At 46.2% G+C, this 20,018-nt stretch overlaps 1 protein-coding gene and 1 long non-coding RNA gene across 5 annotated transcripts in view; one reads left to right on the top strand and one right to left on the bottom strand.

Annotated features, from left to right (window-relative positions):
- Window positions 1–19,439, top strand: part of LOC146035363 (uncharacterized) — a 45,502-nt gene extending 26,063 nt beyond the window's left edge. For all 4 annotated transcript variants that reach the window (XR_014460624.1, XR_014460623.1, XR_014460625.1 and 1 more), the window contains one exon: window positions 18,448–19,439. This is a non-coding gene — a long non-coding RNA (uncharacterized LOC146035363). The remainder of the gene's footprint in view (window positions 1–18,447) is intronic.
- On the bottom strand, window positions 6,960–7,784 carry LOC146036448 (cyclin-dependent kinase 5 activator 1-like). The gene has a single exon (XM_083160446.1). It carries the CDS (start codon window positions 7,782–7,784, stop codon window positions 6,960–6,962), a length of 825 nt encoding a protein of 274 aa, XP_083016572.1.
- Window positions 19,440–20,018: the final 579 nt, after the last annotated feature.

Genomic DNA, 20,018 nt, shown 5'->3' on the forward strand with positions numbered 1-20,018 from the left:
GTTTCCAAACATTTTTGAATCATGGCACCCCTGAGTATCTGAATGTTTTCACGGCACCCCTAGGGCAAAGGTTTCTCATTGAGAAAATCAGAACAAATAGTACATTGAGTAAATTGTGTTTGTTTCTCATCCTTAGGGTCAGTTATGTGGTAATGTACGTAATTTACTTATATTTGTCTATTACATTGGTCATAAATAATTTGTATTGGTCATGTACTACCAATCCAGGGCACCCCAGGCACACAGTTTGGGAACCACTGCCTTAAAGTAATACATGGGGCTTGATCCGCTTTATTATATGACTGTGTTCTCCATTCTTTGTTTCCATTGATACCTTGCCTGGGTAGAAAGTATCGGAGACCAGACTTGCCAAAGTGGCACTGCCGTGCTCCATTTCTTGCTGGCCATCGGCGTGTTTGCCGTTGATAGTTACCATCAATGGTCAAGTGACCATTGATGGATGAACACTTATGCAATAGATAACCATCAATGGTTTCAACAACCAATGGTCATCCTTATTCTTTCATTGTCTGGCCCATGTGCCAATGAGGATGTGGAGGTGGGACTTTGTGGTTTTTGTGGGGTGGGGCTATGCTCAGTAAACTGGCACCTTGTAGAAAATAAAAGAACCATTGGGTGGCTCTGTACCATTGATGGTGGGAAAGCAACTGGTTCACTCCCATCAATGGCAGAAGTATTCACCATCGGCCACAAACTATTGAGGATTTGGAATCATCGTTGGTCATTGGCCATCCCTACGCCCTATTAGGTGTGACGTGTACCTTTCATGAGCATACCACCACTTCTAGGTTTAGGCAGCAGGGATATAAGGGATTGGCTTAGGCACTCAGAAGATGGTAGGGTTAGAATGTGGGTTTAGGTGCCAGGGTATGGAGTTTTGGGTTAGGCACTAGTGGGGAGAGTTAGGGTCAGACTGTGGGGGGAGTTAGGCTTAGTCTGCTACAAGGGAGGGATAGCGTAGGGGGAAAGTGTTCGGTTCCAACAGAGCCCCTGTCGGCATTCTCTGTATCACGATGCCGAGGTTGCCCTTTTGACGGGTGTGGTATAATTACCCGACAGTCAGGATTCCGACAGTCATTAGTCAGACGTCGGAATCCCGACTGCACAGCGTGGGGAGCACAATGAAGCCCCTTGCGGGCTCGCTGCGCTCGCCACCTATTTTATTCTTCCTCTATGGGAGTCGTGGACCCCCACGAGGGAGCAGTCGGGATTCCAACGTCGGAGTAATGACTGCCGGAATCCCGACTGTCGGGGAGCCGTCCGGCACCCCTTTTGACGGTCAGCATCATGACCACCAGCAGGTGAGTGGTGTAAGGCTTTTTTTCTTATTTTTTTTCCAACTTTTTCATCATTTACCATCGATTTGACCTACAATTGTGAATTGTAACCTTGCCCACAGCGTGGCAAGATAAGTGAGCCCGTGAGGGTACACATTTCCTCTAATTTGACTTTCAAATGGTTAAACATACAAATTACACTGATCCATATTTATGTCGATATATCAACCACTTCCAACCTTTTCACTATGTTGACCTTTCCAACCAATCGACCATGTCGAGTGTCTAACTTTTTGACCTTTTGACTCAGTTGACCTAATACATTTCGACAATATTGGGTCGACCTATTGACTATAATCAACCCAATTCTGGATGAACTATCGATCCACGCCCATGTATGAGATGAGATATTTCTGCCATTTACATGAATTACCATTCAGGGAAACACTTTCATTAACTGGACGTCTTCCTTGTGACCGGAGGTTGTAGAATATATACTCGTACAAACGAACTCTCACGTAAGTATCCATGTACCGCTGTCCTATGTTGGACAATAGGTCTGTAGAAATCTAGGTGCTAAGGGGGATGGAAATGTAATAAAAGAGGATGGGTTGAGCTTTTGGGTATGGGACATAGGGTTGACACTATGAAGGTCAACATACATTTCGACCACTAAATGTCAACATGGCTTAGGTCGACACCTGAAATAGGTCAACATGACTAAGGTCGACAGTGTTGGAAGGTCGACACAAGCATTAGGTCGACAATAGGAAGGTTTTTAGTCACAAATGTCAACGTAAGTCAACATGGACACCGTATCAGTGTGCCGCGTCCCCTCGCATGGCTCGTTGCGCACGCTTTGCTTTGGGCACGGTGCCTTGCAGCGTTCGGCACCCTATTATATTCTCCCTCCACGCCCTAGTGGCTGGTAGGGTATGAAATGCCGCCTGTCGGAACAAGTCGGCGAAATAAAACGTGAAAAACTCAGTCAACCTTTTGACTGTCGACCTTCCCAATTGTTGACCTAGTGCTTGTGTCAGCCCTCCCGACCCTGTCGACCTTAGCCTCGTCGTTTTATGTGTCAACCTAAACCCCGTCAACCTTTAGTTGTCGACCTAATGTATGAGCTTCATAGTGGCGACCTAGCGAACGTAACCATAACAACCAACTATTATTTATAGAATGTACTTGATAAAATGAAAACGAGAAACTGTTTGGTTGCTATGGGCAACTGCACTTGTCCTCCTTTAGAACGTTTGATGCAGAAAGATAAGGTTCACCTAAACGTAGGAGCATGGCTGTTTAGGTTTCATGGTAGAGAAGATGGACAACATGAGGTTAACCACACAGTTTAAGATCCTTGACAGAGGCATCACCTGTGTATATGTACAGTGCAGTATTTTTCTGCAACCGCACATGCACTGGTGTACAACCTCATTCAGCAGTTTCCAGTCACATGCTATGTTTGCACCAGCCTTCCAGGACTTATAAGACCATGGCTACAATGTTTCCTTATACATCTTTGAGTGTTGCCCACCTGTTTTGTAGTATCAGTTCACCAATGCTTCACTCTGACTGGCAGTCACCCAAGGCAGTCCCATTGGGAAGTGTTCCCTCCCTCCGGGACGCCTCTCTATGGGTTTCTGAATCCGGGGTCTGTGCATGCACAGTACCGACATCGGTACTGCACATGTGCTGGTCCCGGTACCTGTCACCTGTATTGTATATGTGCCAGGACATTGATTTCCCTCCAATGGGCTGTTGGCGCGCAGCCCATAGAAGCTAGCCGCATGTGCAGTCATCATAGTACAGGTGCTGGGAATGTGAACGCTGCACCGGTCAGTAGGCAAGTCAAGTCAGTCAAGTCAGTACATGGTTAATCCAATATGGAGGCACACAGAAGAGTAGCGAAAAAGAGCAAGAGGTCAGAAGTCAATTTATATTTGCAAGATTAGAGAAGAATCACCTAGCATTGACTGCTAGACACATCTCAGATCCATATTGCCCAGCCAATTAGTCAAAGTAAGTGGCATGAATTCCAAATGAGCACTTACAGTGACAAGATACATCTCCCAAGTTGAATATCTAGGGATGCATAAACCTATATCTACATATTTCGGCAGGAAAGTTGCAATTGGTGGGTCTTGAAAGGGGTGGAGTTTTGACCTAAAGTGGACATTTCTAATTAGAAAGTTTTGCAAGATGACATTATTGAAATATTGCAATGGTTCTCAAACCGACCTTCTCAGCATAGGGTCACGACTCCATGTTGCTGACCATCAGGCTGATGACTCTTCTAATCTCAGTGATTCAAGATATCTGAATAATTTGTTGGATTGTCTGTTATTTTAGACTCCTCCCATCATGTTGTGCCTCCACAATGCTGCCATGTATGTGCTGTCTGTTGCCTACACGTGTGACGTGATGACCTTCTGCAGTAACTTTCTGGGGTCCTGTAATTATTTATATTGTCTGATGGGGTCCCAGAGCAAAATAGTTTGAGGACCCTTCAATTATTGGGTCTGACCAAGGGGCAGTTATTGGGAAACTACTGCTGCATGCAGAAAGGTGTGCATTTGTATCAATTGAAATATAAGACTTCTAAAATGTGGGTCTTACACCAGCCTGGTCCTAAAGCATTAGTAGATTCTACCTTTGACTCTTTCAGGTGGTTCCTGTAACTTATAAGTAGGTGCAGACTGATTTTTTTGAGGGCAGTTACCAAACTTGGGAAGTAGGCATACGGGCGGGCGTTGGCAGGCCCGGCGGCAGGGGGGTCAAAGGGGACAGCTGACCCGGGCCTGGAGATCAGAGGGGCCCCAAATTCTTCTGCCCATCCGTACACTCAGGTGCCCGGCAATTGATTACTGGGGGGCGGCTGGAACTTAATCCCCCCTAACAAGAATTTTTGTGGCCGCGGAACAGCTGGGACTCGGGAGAGGAGAAGAGAGGCTTACAACTGCAATGGCGAGGCTGACTGGGGATGGACTGTTGGGGCACGCAGCTCCCGGACGCCGCTTACACACACTGACATGAGCTGGTGCTGCTGCAGAAGGCTGAAGTAGGCCTTCCGCAGTAGCACCGCCTCATGTCAGTGTGTGTGTAAGTGGCGGCCGGGAGCTGCATGTTCCGAAAGGCTGTCCCCAGGCAGCTCCGCCTCCTGCCACTGCAGCTGGGAGTTCTCCTCTCTTCTCCCCGCCCCTGCCACACAGCACATGCTCCAATCCACAGCTGATGTACAGGTTGAGTCATATGCAGCTCATGCACATCAACACTTTTTGCTGTAGTAGAGTAACTGGTTGGAAACTAGATGTGTGGCATTTAGGCCACGTTTAGTGAGAGCATGTAGATAGAACTGTGGGCTGTGCTGACTGGATCAGATGAATGTCTTGCACAAATGACTTAGTTGCTGCATGTGTACACTAATAGTTGAAACCAAACATATGGATAGCTGTGAATGGTCCCATAAATATGTGCAGTTTCTTTGAGCACACAAGGTGGGTGTAATAACACCTGATTTGGATGCAACTCTGAAGCAGAGCAGATTTTGTGTGTTTCTTGCGGGTGTGGTATAAAACCCCGACAGTCGGGATTCCGACTGCACAGCGTGGGGAGCGCAATGAAGCCCCTAGCGGGCTCGCTGCGCTCGCCACGCTGCGGGCACGGTGGCGAGCGGCACTCGCCACCTATTTTATTCTCCCTCTATGGGGGTCGTGGACCCCCACGAGGGAGCAGTCGGGATTCCGACGTCGGAGTACTGACTGTCGGAATCTCGACTGTCGGGGAGCCGTCCGGCACCCGTTTCTTGCATAAGTGTTGTCCTTAATGCTGCAAAAATGCTTGTTAGGGGGGGAATTAAGTGCCATACGCCCACAGCAATCGAACCAGGCAGATGCACAGACTAACCCTGAGCAACAAGCATGTAAATTCCCCCTAGCAACGAGTATTTACCCCTCCCCCCTTCCTAGGCAATGAGCATTTAATACCCCATGCCAACTAGCATGCTTTCCCCTGGGAACAAGCATTTAAGTCCTCTGGCAACAAGCATGTAATCCTCCCTGGCAAGGAACATACAACCCAGGCAAGGAGCATGTAATCCCCTGGCACCGAGAATGTAACCTTCAAGAAACCTCTGGCAATGACAATATATAACAATGAGCATGCAACGCTTGGCAAAGAGCATGTAGGTAAGTGGCACTTATGTGGCATAATATGACAGGGGATTTATGGGGTGTGCCCTGATGTGTAACATTATGGTGTGTGGCATATTATGTAATGGGCATTATGATGTGTGGTATAATATGTAATGGGCATTACGGTGTGTGGTATAATATGTAATGGGCATTATGGTGTGTGGCATAATATTTAATGGGCATTATGGTGTGTGGTGTAATGTGTAATGGGCATTATGGCATGTGGTATAGTGTCTAATGGACATTACGGTGTGTGGCATAATGTGTAGTAGGCATTACAGTATGTGGCATAATGTGTAGTAGCTGTCAGTTAAGAAGTGAGACTGTCTGCACTGGGGGCATCCATTATACTATATGGGAATTCTTGCCACCAATATGCCCACCATCCCTCCCTGCTCCACACAACTACTAGTTCTTAAGAGGGTGGGGGCCCCCTGAAATATCAATGTATGGGGCCCCAAGATTTCTGTTGCCGGCCCTGGGTGTTGGGAGGGCAGAGTTTACCTGTTCGCTAGGCTGCAAATGTTCACAAATGGTCTGAATCAGTCCCCAAGTCTGGGAAAATAACTGAAGCATTGAGTAAATCCTTCGAAGATCTGAAAGTTACTAATAGTTGTGTTTTAAGAGTGATGCCAAACCTTTCAAATATGTGAAGATGTAACAGTTTTATTGTTCATGTACAGAGATAGATTTGTCATGTTTCTAAGGTGCCATCATTGGAGATCCATCTTTTCCAATGACGTCTTGATAAGGGAGTCCCGATTATCGGAGGACCTCAGCTGGCCAGCAAGTGGGATGGGATGGGTCTCTTTGTCTCAGGTTCCCAAGCCTGTATGTGGGTCTCTTTGTCTCAGGTTCCCAAGCCTGCGTGTGGGTCTCTTTGTCTCAGGTTCCCAAGCCTGTATGTGGGTCTCTTTGTCTAAGGTTCCCAAGCCTGTATGTGGGTCTCTTTGTCTAAGGTTCCCAAGCCCGTATGTGGGTCTCTTTGTCTAAGGTTCCCAAGCCTGTATGTGGGTCTCTTTGTCTAAGGTTCCCAAGCCTGTATGTGGGTCTCTTTGTCTAAGGTTCCCAAGCCTGTATGTGGGTCTCTTTGTCTCAGGTTCCCAAGCCTGTATGTGGGTCTCTTTGTCTCAGGTTCCCAAGCCTGTTTGTGGGTCTCTTTGTCTCAGGTTCCCAAGCCTGTATGTGGGTCTCTTTGTCTCAGGTTCCCAAGCCTGTATGTGGGTCTCTTTGTCTCAGGTTCCCAAGCCTGTATGTGGGTCTCTTTGTCTAAGGTTCCCAAGCCTGTATGTGGGTCTCTTTGTCTCAGGTTCCCAAGCCTGTATGTGGGTCTCATTGTCTCAGGTTCCCAAGCCTGTTTGTGGGTCTCTTTGTCTCAGGTTCCCAAGCCTGTATGTGGGTCTCTTTGTCTAAGGTTCCCAAGCCTGTATGTGGGTCTCTTTTTGGTTCCCAAGCCAGAGCTGTTGCTTTAATTCATGGCAACAGAAATGATTTGATCCTGCTGTCCATCTTCAGCTAAGAGATCCTCAAAGAGCTGGATGAAGTATTCAGCATCAGTAATGAAGCGGAGCATCTTTGCACTCATTAGCATGGTAATGGACAGGCAACGGCTCCAAAAGGCTTGACTCGAGCTGCAGACTAGGAAGTATCTCATTGGGTAAGCGAGCTCATTGCCCATGTATGAATAGGCTATGTACAGACATGTTGACAGCCATACTATTTGTTCCTGCGCAGTGTCTAGCTCAGATGACATCACTTCGCGGCAAAGCATGTAGAGAAAAATGACATTGTCCAGATTGAGGAAGCCGTCGTTCTGGCAGACTCCAATGAGGGAATTGTCTATAATGGTCAGCCAATTAGTATAATGTATTGGTAATACCGGCTCCTTACACCTGCGACAGAGGAACTCTGCAAGACATGCCAGCAACTCGCTGGTGGATACCTGCACCATCTTGGTGGGTTTTGGTGGCGAGATGTCTTGCTTTTCTTCAGCAGGCTCATAGACAGGCTTATTGGCATAGGTATCTTGTGAGACCTGTGTGTGAGTTGTTAAGTCAGCACATGAGATGGAATCCTTCAGGCTCTCACTGACGAGGTGGGTAACATTGACCCGGCCATTTTTGCGCTGTCTTCGTGTGGTCATAAATCTTCTTAAGCGCCAGATGAGTGAGTGGCTCTCGGCAGACCTTCCAGTCTTGTTGTCCTGTATAGCCGGGCACTGGGCACCACTTGATGTTTCTTCATCTGGACGGTTTGCCTTGCGGCAGCACGGGAAAGTCAAGCAATTCCACATTCTTATCCAATAATAACAGTCTGTTTCCAGCACGTTATGAAAGATGCTTCTTGGGTCAGTCCTAGTCAGCAAATTAGTCCAGTAGAATGTAGAGTTTTCTCTGCTGACACTGAGCATTGTGACATCACATGCTGACTGTGATGCTTTATTTATGCTAATGAGCTGCTGACAACATCTAGGCATTTCAAACCATGGTGAAATATAGAATTTATTATTTAAAGCTCTATAAGGGAGGAAATGTGTGTTTAAAACAACTGATCGAAAAGAAGACGAGATATTTTGAATCATTTGAAAGATAATTAGTTGAAAATAAAACATTAAAAAATATATATATTTTTTTTCCTTCAGCAGTGTACCCTATCCCGCTCCTCATAGTCTTTCTGTGATTTAAGAAGAAAATTTGACTTTTTATTTTTAACCCTTTTGAGTGCCAAGTGAATTTGTCAAAATAGGTTTTAAAATTGTGTTTTTAAAATGTTCGGTTGGACAAATTTAAATAATTGAAAGATGTTAAATACATTCTGGTGCGTTCCTGAACAGGGTCACTTTGTGGCAGAACAGTCTCTACTGATGGAGGAAAAGCTGTGTACACACTGAGCGAAATATCAAATGGCCGATATATCGCAAACCCATTAGCGAGTGTGTACCACCGATATGTCTGGGAATTATGTAATTTATCAGCATATTGCATCAGCCCTGCAGCACAGAAAATGGATGCTACAGATATAACAAAGCATCTGGCTGTGTGTATGGACTTCTGGGACCTGCAGTGACTGATAACCCATATAGGCGGGTGAATGTAAATGCATGCCCAGTTGTAGGGCTGCCATCAAGGGCACATCCTGGAGCGCTTCTAGAGAGCAGGCTTCTCCTTCACCTCTGGACGCTGGTGGCCATTTAAAATGCAGCACCGTCTGGTGAGCCAATCAGAGCTCATGTACCAGCAGACACTATTTTAAATGAACTACAGTGTCCGGAGGTGGAGGAGAACACTGGGCTGCTATAGAAGTACTTCAGGAGCAATGAGATTCAGCGGGAGCAGTGCAGTGAGTTGATGACTCAGAGCTCTACTTGGAGTTTCATCCCACAGACTGCAGCCTACATAGACTGCAAAATGAACAGTCTAGTAAACAAGAGCTCTTACAGCTACACTGCAGCAATGAAGCAAGAAGAGGCAGCTTTTATACATTAGTTTATGTTCTTCGCTTCAATGCCATGGCCGGATTGAAGGAGGCGCGGTTGTCCCAGGTACCCCACACATTAGGGGCCCCCACACTCTCCCCCTGAATTGCATGAGACACTGGTACTGAAATCAGACCTCAGCATGATTCAGCTGTTAATCCGATTTCCCCATTACACAACCACTTGCTGCTCGTCGAGGTGCTGCTGAAGTCATTGTCAGCATCTCGCGGGATTTCAGTCACTTCCGCGGCCGCTGGGATTTCTCTGACGTCTAAAAGCTGAGTGATGAGGCGCCACTTCAGCTCCTGCCTCAGCGGCACCCGCAGTCTGTGACTGGCTCGCAGCAGCCTTGAGCTGTGTGAATCATTGGATAGACGGCAACTGGGTTGACATGGGGTTATGTCGACAGTCATTAGGTCAACATGGGGAAGGTCGACAGCCAAAAGGTCCACATTGGGTTTTTTCATTGGGGGGGGGGGGGCAAAGCTCGGCACACTATTTTATTCTCCCACCATGCCTATAGGATGGTAGGGCATGAAATATCGCCTGTCGACACATGTCGGGTAAAAATAGAAGTGAAAAACCCCATGTTGACCTTTTCACTGTCGACCCAATGCTTGTGTCGACCTAATGGCTCTGTCGACCTAACCGCATGTGGATCGTCAGTCATGTTGATGGAGTGGTGTCGACCTAATGCTTGTAGACCTAGTGACCGTATCCCCTGGTGCCGGACATATCAATTATTGTGAATTATTCATAAACAATTGTATTATTCTTTGTATTACGCAAGATATTTGAAACATTAGGTTTCATTTTGTGATTTTCATTTTGGTTTTCAAAAACTATGGGCAAGATGTAATAGGGTACAATTTTGTAGAACGTGCGATTATTTTGCTCAAAAACAGCCAAAATCTTATGTTGACAAAATTGCACATGCAATTTGCGGTAAAAATGTTCTGCTGCGACCAAAAAAATAGTACTTCAGGAATCGCATCCCAATGTTTTCTCATTGAAAACATCAAAATCACATATGTAATAAGGTGTGATTTTTTTAAATCGCACCCTAAACAATATCAAAAATTGAAGGAAAAATAGACCTGGTTCTGGCAGGCGAATTTGATAGAACCATGTACAGATCAGTGAGTTCTGTGCATGGGTCTGTTCAAAAAAGTGTTTTGAAGCATAACCAGCCCTGGGCTCTTTGATCCAGTCCAGGTTTGAGAAATACAAGGGAAAAAATAGTTGAGGTCCCATCCAACATGTTTATAAGTTTGTCAAATGCCTGTATCGTGACTAATTTATAATTGAGATGACCACTACCAGTCCCTTTCAAAGCATCAGATAATGGGGAAGATTAAAAAGGGTTTGTTAAGTCCCATACACACTCGGCAACTTTGAGCTGAAAGTCGCTCAAAACAGTAGGTTTGAGTGTGAATGGCCCGGCACTGAGTGGTGAGCACTGCTGCGCGCTCCCGCATCATCGTCGGGAAAGCCGTTCATCTGCTGGATATACCAGCAGATGAGCGGTTTTCAGGGACGGCTTTGCATAGTGCTCTGCTATGCAACGCCGTCCTCCCCCCCTCCATCGGCGCCGGAGTGTGTATGCACTGAGTGGCTTTCCCCGCAGCGATGATTGGCATCATCGCTGTCCATACACGCTGGGCATAGTCGGCCAGTGTGTATGGACCTTAAGTATCCAGGCTGTCCAAGAGTTACTTAGTTGAGTAGTTGACCAGCCACAGTTTCCACATGCAATGCCAAGTGTCTCCTCTTGGATGTATCTGGATTGATGGTGATAGTGTTGCTGTACCTTTAGTGGTTCTTCTTTCCTCATCAGCAATAATTCTCTTTCTTTAGCAACATAATAGAAAATGTAACAGTAATAGTAGAAGTAAAAAACAAACAAAACCTCAACAGCAATACTCCAGTATTCTCCAAATTAGAATTTTCTAACAACCCCAATTGCAAATTGTCCACCCCCACTACAAATTGTTCCATTGATACCTTTAAAAAACGCATGCGCAGTTAAGAAATGCAGTCCCAATTAGTTCTCCTTATCCTTGTACGGTAACGAGGTGGACGTTTTGGTTTTGTATTCTTGGGGAACATAAAACAAGAGAAAAAAATGGTATGGTGTAGTAGGTACGGAGAGTGTAACATAAAAGGTACTGGATAATGTCTTTCACCAATCATATTGTTTATTTATTATTATTTATTAACAGTTTCTTATATAGCGCATACAGATTCCGCAGCGCTTTACAGAGTATAGTTGAACATTCACATCAGTCCCTGCCCCAGTGGAGCTTACAATCTATATTCCCTACCACATGTACACGCACACACAGACATTCTAGGGTTCATTTTTGTTGGGAGCCAATTAACCTACCAGTATATTTTTGGATTGTGGGAGAAAACCGGAGCACCCAGAGTAAACCCACACAAGTACGGGTAGAATGTACAAACTCCGCACAGTTAGAGCCATGGTGGGAATCGAACCCATGACCTCAGCGCTGTGAGGCAGTAATGCTAACAATTACACCATCCGTACTGCCCATATCATATAGAGATGAATGAAAATCAACATACCATACTCACAGTTAAATGGAGCAGGCTTTACATATAAACCTATTTTTATGGACCACTCACTCCAAGGTATCCGATTGCTATTTTATACCAATAGACCACCCAACAGTGTGTAATCAGGGGTTTGTGTGTACCCAACTTACAGTTTGTCATAATCACATAAAGGTTTCTTTCTTTTATCACTTTTGGGACGTCTCTGTCTTTTTCAATTATTCCTTTGGCTACCCATGGGGTATTGGGGTAAGCTGGAAAAAATTAAGGTCTAGCCAGAATAATTGTTAATTTGTGGAATGCATGGTCGTTCCTCCGGGTGTTGTCTGTGGAACACACCTCCATCTGTGGAACACACCACGATCCTCCTGGAAGCATGCCATCAAAACCATAAGTCCGTAGGGTATGGCATCTTTCTCTTAACTCATGGAGTAAAACATTTATATTTCTATATTTCTTTTCTTGTACTGGTGTGTATATATATATATATATATATATGTATATATATATATATATATATATATATATATATATATATATAAATAAAAAGGGATTTATGGGGGAACTAAAATGGTTGTTCGTTCCATCTGGTAGAATCCTTAAAGATGCATTTAGTATTTAAATGCAATTGGGGTTAAAGGGACATACATTTGGAGTTTACCTTACTGTTATTATGTGTAAATGAAAAGCCTAAAGTGGTTTCCAAACATTTTTGAATCATGGCACCCCTGAGTATCTGAATGTTTTTCACGGCACCCCTAGGGCAAAGGTTTCTCATTGAGAAAATCAGAACAAATAGTAAATTGTGTTTATTTCTCATCCTTAGGGTCAGTTATGTGGTAATGTACGTAATTCACTTCTATTTGCCTATTACATTGGTCATAAATAATTTGTATTGGTCATGTACTACCAATCCAGGGCACCATGGCACACAGTTTGGGAACCACTGCCTAAAGGTGCCCATACACGTTACAATTATTGTATACAATATTGTATACAATATCGCATCTCATCGCATATCGGTTTTGCGATGAGATCAGATGAGATGTGCAGCACATACTTTTTGTACTAGATCTCATCTGATCTGATCTCATCGCAAAACCGATATGCGATGAGATGCGATATTGTATACAATATTGTATACAATAATTGTAACGTGTATGGGCACCTTTAAAGTAATACATGGGGCTTGATCCGCTTTTTTATATGACTGTGTTCTCCATTCTTTGTTTCCATTGATACCTTGCCTGGGTAGAAAGTATCGGAGACCAGACTTGCCAAAGTGGCACTGCCGTGCTCCATTTCTTGCTGGCCATCGGCGTGTTTGCCGTTGATGGTTACCATCAATGGTCAAGTGACCATTGATGGATGAACACTTATACAATAGATAACCATCAATGGTTTCAACAACCAATGGTCATCCTTATTCTTTCATTGTCTGGCCCATGTGCCAAGGAGGATGTGGAGGTGGGACTTTGTGGTTTTTGTGGGGTGGGGCTATGCTCAGTAAACTGGCACCTTGTAGAAAATAAAAGAACCATTGGGTGGCTCTGTACCATTGATGGTGGGAAAGCAACTGGTTCACTCCCATCAATGGCAGAAGTATTCACCATCGGCCACAAACTATTGAGGATTTGGAATCATCGTTGGTCATTGGCCATCCCTACGCCCTATTAGGTGTGACGTGTACCTTTCATGAGCATACCACCACTTCTAGGTTTAGGCAGCAGGGATATAAGGGATTGGCTTAGGCACTTAGAAGGTGGTAGGGTTAGAATGTGGGTTTAGGTGCCAGGGTATGGAGTTTTGGGGTAGGCACTAGTGGGGAGAGTTAGGGTCAGACTGTGGGGGGAGTTAGGCTTAGTCTGCTACAAGGGAGGGATAGCATAGGGGGAAGCGTTCGGTTCCAACAGAGCCCCTGTCGGCATTCTCTGTATCACGATGCCGAGGTTGTCCTTTTGACGGGTGTGGTATAATCACCCAACAGTCAGGATCCCGACAGTCATTAGTCAGACGTCGGAATCCCGACTGCACAGCGCGTGGAGCACAATGAAGCCCCTTGCGGGCTCGCTGCGCTCGCCACCTATTTTATTCTTCCTCTATGGGGGTCGTGGACCCCCACGAGGGAGCAGTCGGGATTCCAACGTCGGAGTAATGACTGTCGGAATCCCGACTGTCGGGGAGCCGTCCGGCACCCCTTTTGACGGTCAACATCATGACCACCAGCAGGTGAGTGGTGTAAGGCTTTTTTTTCTTAATTTTTTTTCAACTTTTTCATCATTTACCATCGATTTGACCTACAATTGTGAATTGTAACCTTGCCCACAGCGTGGCAAGATAAGTGAGCCCGTGAGGGTACACATTTCCTCTAATTTGACTTTCAAATGGTTAAACATACAAATTACACTGATCCATATTTATGTCGATATATCAACCACTTCCATGTCAACCAATCGACCTTGTCGAGTGTCTAACTTTTTGACCTTTTGACCCAGTTGACCTAATACATTTCGACGGGATGCAGTTAAAATTCCGACGGTCGGGATCCCGGCATTCAGAATCCCGACGCCGGAATCCCGACCGCCGGAATGCCGACACATTCTCCCTCCTGCGGTGTCCACGACACCCCTGGAGGGAGAATAAATTAGTGTGCCGAGCGTAGCGAGGCACCGGGCCCACTGCGTGGCGAGCCCAGCGAGCCCGCAAGGGGGGGGGCGATCCACGTCCCCCCCTTGTCGGCATTTCGGCTGTCGGGATTCCGGCGTCGGGATTCTGAACGCCGGGATCCCGACCGCCGGGATTCAATACTGAATCCCATTTCGACAATATTGGGTCGACCTATTGACTATAATCAACCCAATTCTGGATGAACTATCGATCCACGCCCATGTATGAGATGAGATATTTCTGCTATCTCTTATATATTTGGCTACATCTGTCACTCAAAGTGTGTCTGAAGCTGTAACGCTGGGTGGAGCCTCTGACTCACATGACAGAGAACCAGCCCAGTAAGCCCACGGTGCTCTGTTTGTGGACTTCCATCTTAATTTATGATTGTCATCACCTGTTTTAAACAGGGTAATTGATAAGAAAGGTGTTTAAGCACAGGTGATGGTAATCCATAAATTAAGAAGAAAGTCCAGAAACAAAGCAATGTATCCCTCCTGGAGAGGGTCATGTTGGGAGGTATGGAGGTGGGGGGCGCTCACCTGGTGTGTCTGGTGAGTAGCTCCCCCTCCCCATTCACGGCAACCCCACGATTAAATGGCACATGTAAAACACTGACATGGCTATGGTCGACAATGAAAAAGGTTGACATGAGTTTTTGAAGATTTATTTTTCACTTTTTCAATGTTTTCATATTCATTCTCATGTGTCGACATGGACACCAATGAAGTGCCACACTTATGTCAACATTTACATGTGTTGACCTTTCTGTGTTGATTTTTTCTTGTGGCGATTCGCGGCACCCCCTGGCGACCCCCCTCCTGCGATTCGCAGCACACCCCCCGCAATTCGCGGCGACTCCCGCGATTTGCGGCCCCACCCCGTGACACCCCGTTACCCCCCTCCCACGATTTGCACCAACTCCCCGGGCCCCCCCTCCTGCGATTCGCAGTACCCCCCACCCCCGCGACCCCCCCCCACCGCGATTCCCCCCCACCGCGATTCCCCCCCCTGACCCCCCCTCCTGTCATTGCGGCAACCCCCCGCCCCCGCGACTCACCCTCCCACGATTCACTGCAACCCCCCTGCGTCCCCCCCTCCCACGATTCGCGGCACCCACACCCCCCCCGCGACCCCCCCCTCCCGCAATTCACGTCATCCACCCACGACCCCTCCTCCCGTGATTCGCGGACACCCCTCACCTCCTCCCTCCCCCCCACCCCCGCTCGCGATTCATGGTAACCCCAGGATTAAATGGCACATGCAAAACACTGACACGGCTATGGTCGACAATGAAAAAGGTTGACATGAGTTTTTGAAGATTTATTTTTCTTTTTTTGAATGTTTTCATATTCATTCTCATGTGTCGACATGGACACCAATGAAGTGCCACACTTATGTCAACATTTACTGTACATGTGTTGACCTTTCTGTGTTGATTTTTTCTTGTAGCTATTTTTTTCCAGTGACAACTATGTGCATGTCAACCTACACATCATCAACCAATTATTTGTATAATATATAGCACCTGTTCTGTTTTACTGTAGGTGTTTTAAGTCAGATCCTTTACTGCTACTATTAGTGTTTATGTAAATGCATTCTGTATGACTGCAACATCCTACCATCCTTCTACAAGAATATATAACCAACTAGGTGATTCATTGCGCCCCGTGCCCCCCCTCCCGCAATTCACGGACCCCCCGCACACCCCCCCTCCCGCAATTCGCAACCCCCCCCCTCCCGCATCCATGCTTTGCGGACCCCCACCCTCTCCCGCGATTCGCGGACACCTGCACCCCTCCCTCCCTTGATTCATGGCACCCCCCGCACCCCTCCCACAATTCACGGCACCCCTAAGCCCCTCTTTAGTCCCCCGTATACTCACACACCCCTATCACTACCCAGCTTCCTGCTTTCCTGAACTGTAACTTCCACCACTGGGGAGTCGCTGACGCTGTTTTGCCCACATGCCCCTATCATGCCTCATAGCCCAGCCTCCTGCTCTCATGTACCCTAACTCCCGCCCAGTAGGAGGAGACACTGACTAAGGGCCACCATCCTGTACTCCTGTACTGCCACACTGGACCCTCACCCACTGGCAGAAGCTGCACAGTATCTCCCACCCTCCTCTTTAGTCCCCCTTATGCCCACACACCCCTATCACTACCCAGCCTCCTGTTTTTCTGTGTCGTGACCTCCGCCAGTGGGGAGCCGCTGACTCAAAAACACCCTACTATACTATTGCACACACGAACACACCTAAAAAACATGAACACACAGCCCCCCCCCCACACCCACAAATGTCACTGTACCATCCACACTATCAATGTACATCTTTCTCTGTAACCGCTTTTTAATTACACAAAACAATACACACCCCCTTCCACATCATATGCTCTCTATTTAACACATTTCACCTATAACTCAAGTTGCAATACAGGCATCTTTCTCATATACAAATGTTCACAAATTAAGGGGGCGCAGCCCCTTACGACGGTGTGAAGAGCGCCCGTAGGGCGCGATGAATCACCTAGTTTACATGAATTACCATTCAGGGAAACACTTTCATAAACTGGACGTCTTCCTTGTGACCGGAGATTGTAGAATATATACTCGTACAAACGAACTCTCACGTAAGTACCTGTGTACCGCTTTCCTATGTTGGACAATAGGTCTGTAGAAATCTAGGTGCTAAGGGGGGGGAATGTAATAAAAGAGGATGGGTTGAGCTTTTGGGTATGGGACATAGGGTTGACACTATGAAGGTCAACATACATTTCGACCACTAAATGTCAACATGGCTTAGGTCGACACCTGAAATAGGTCAACATGACTAAGTTCGACAGGGTTGGAAGGTCGACACAAGCATTAGGTCGACAATAGGAAGGTTTTTAGTCACAAATTTCAACGTAAGTCGACATGGACACCGTATCAGTGTGCCGCGTCCCCTTGCATGGCTCGTTGCGCACGCTTTGCTTTGGGCACGGTGCCTTGCAGCGTTCGGCACCCTATTATATTCTCCCTCCACGCCCTAGTGGCTGGTAGGGTATGAAATGCCGCCTGTCGGAACAAGTTGGCTAAATAAAACGTGAAAAACTCAGTCAACCTTTTGACTGTCGACCTTCCCAATTTTTGACCTAGTGCTTGTGTCGGCCCTCCCGACCTTAGCCTCGTCGACCTATTTTATGTGTCGACCTAAACCCCGTCAACCTTTAGTTGTAGACCTAATGTATGACCTTCATAGTGGCGACCTAGCGAACGTAACCATAACAACCAACTATTATTTATAGAATGTACTTGATAAAATGAAAACTAGAAACTGTTTGGTTGCTATGGGCAACTGCACTTGTCCTCCTTTAGAACGTTTGATGCATGCCCCCTAATAAGTTGTCTGTTGTGGAATGAACCCACAAAACTGCGCAAGGAGAAATATCTCCTTTATCACAAACCAGTTCCATCTACTTAATTACTGTTTTTAGCAGATTTGCATGCTAGAAGCTAGCAAGTTTCCACTGAAACGATTTTATTAAAACTGAGCTTTAACCCTGATCTACCTGTACGTTCAGTGTTCTATCCGTGCCCCTGTTGTGACTGAGTGCTCTGATTGGTTAGCGTTTCCATGACTACTGAAGGTCCTGGGGGGAGCTAAGGACGGCTATTGGTTAGAAGAGCTAGCTGCATCGACAGACTCCAACCTGCGTCCCTCTGGATCAGCCAGGAACTTGAGCAGAAGGCAGCGTATGAACGGGAGGAAAAGACAATGACGATCAGAATGAGTGCAAAAGCAAAAACAAAGATGTACACATAAATATAAAACAACATTCTATTAAAAATATCAGATGGGAAAACATTTCCTTTAGCATGCATAGCATATAGCATTACACTGTTATAAGAAATGCATGTACTGTGTCAACAGAACTTTCTATTTTCTTTTAGGCTGTTTAACAATCAAGTTTAGGGCTCATTCCCTGTTATTTAAGCACGATGCAAACGCTAACACATAAAAACTGCATTAAGAACGGAGAAATGGATTCTTTTTGGCTTCATGCCACAATTGTTTAAAGTTTTATTGCTGCACTTAAAATTTGGAGCGGACATTACCTATTTGTCATACATTAATGTGATATGCAACTTGCCAGTACAAAATATTGCATTAGTATCTTAATAAGTAAAGCGCAGCATATTGAATGCACATGGAAATGCATTAACATGCCTTTGAAGCTCACGTTTGTTTTCACAGTGCATCTGTACAAGGCAGCAAGTCATGATTGCAGTTTATCGCATTGCAGAGTTGGTGTAAACAAATCAGCTGGGCCCCGGCAGAATGGAGGAGGTGGGGCCACCGGGTGGGCCTCCGGAAAGGGTAGGGGCCACCAAAGGTGAAAAAAATAAATAAAACGAGATGGATAGAGATGCTAGGCTACCGCTGCAGCTGTCTCTCTCCCCAGCTCAGCACACGCCACTGAGCTGCCCTGTCATCTCTCGCTCCACTGCCCGCTCCCAGCAATGGGAGAGGGGGAGGGGCACTCGAGCCCCTCCATCAGAACCGGGCCTAGGTAAAAAGTGTCCGCCCGCCCCCCCTCGATGACACTAGGTGTAAACCTGGGCTTAGGTTGTTCCAAAAAACAAGTGTATATAAAATAGTATCTCCAGGGCCTGATTAAGGGTTCCAGCCGCCCTAGGCTAATACGGAAGTCCACCCCACCCCATACATAGATTGAACTTTTTCTTACCCACAAGCTCATTACCAGGGGTTACATGCTCGCTGTGAGGAGTTTCTTGATTGTTGCCACAGGATTTCTTGCTTGTTAGGGTGTCACATTATCATTGCTCAGATCGCACCAGCACTCCCAGAATCCGCAATTCCGGATAGCGTTGGGCGCGCTGCCTTCCCCTGACAGATGCTAGAGTTCTAGTGGGACTCAATGTGCCCAATTCAAATCTGTAGGAAAACCCAACGGTCTACGTATACATCTGATGGTGTGACTTCTGCGCAGTCACAAGACCCATCAGCCGCAGCATGACTGTTCGGTTTGGAGGGTACAGCAACCTTCACTCTTCTTCAAAACAGAAGCTTGCACAGGCTGACCGTTACCTAAAAACACTGCGATTTGTGACCGATGGTCGTGATGGTGGTCCAAGGCTGTTTCCTTTTACGCATCTATCCTACTGTGGATCCAACCATGAAGTGCAGGGGGGATCGCTAAGCACATATATACAGTACATACATGTTATCATGTATGTAAAATATGTGTTAGATCGATCCGCCGGTGATCACTGACTACAGTACACTGTTAAAGCTGCCCCCGGAAACTAGCCAATTGGAGTCCAGGGGCTGGCTTATCAGTGTGATGGCTTATGCTGATTGTGCGCCGTTTGTGCAGAGGAGTAGCTAGGTGACATAGTGCCCGGAGCAATGGTATGTTTCAGTGACCCCCCCTTGCATTTTTCCTTTTTATAGTAATGCTCCTTACACATTATGCCACACAAACTGTAATGACCATTACAGAGTATGCCACATGCTGTAATGCCCGTTACACATTATGACCCACACCGTAATGCCAAGTACACATGCCACAAACTGTAACGCTTAAGTTACTTTATGCCACACACCATAATGCTAAATTCACTTTTATGCCACACACCGTAATGCTTCAGGGTTATGCTTTACGCGCAATGATGTAATTATAAATTTTGCACTCCCCATGACATTTTAGTGCCACTTACACATAATGCACCCTGTAGTACTACTTTCACGCATAAAGCCCCCTGTAGTGTTACTTACACATATAATGCCCCCCAGCAGTGCCC

Source organism: Crinia signifera, chromosome 9 (assembly GCF_055691185.1).
Source record: "Crinia signifera chromosome 9, ASM5569118v1, whole genome shotgun sequence".
Classification (NCBI taxonomy): domain Eukaryota; kingdom Metazoa; phylum Chordata; class Amphibia; order Anura; family Myobatrachidae; genus Crinia; species Crinia signifera.

Excerpts from the sequence above, each read along its gene's own strand:
- LOC146036448 (XM_083160446.1), bottom strand. The coding sequence starts at position 7,784 with ATGTGGAATTGCTTGACTTTCCCGTGCTGCCGCAAGGCAAACCGTCCA.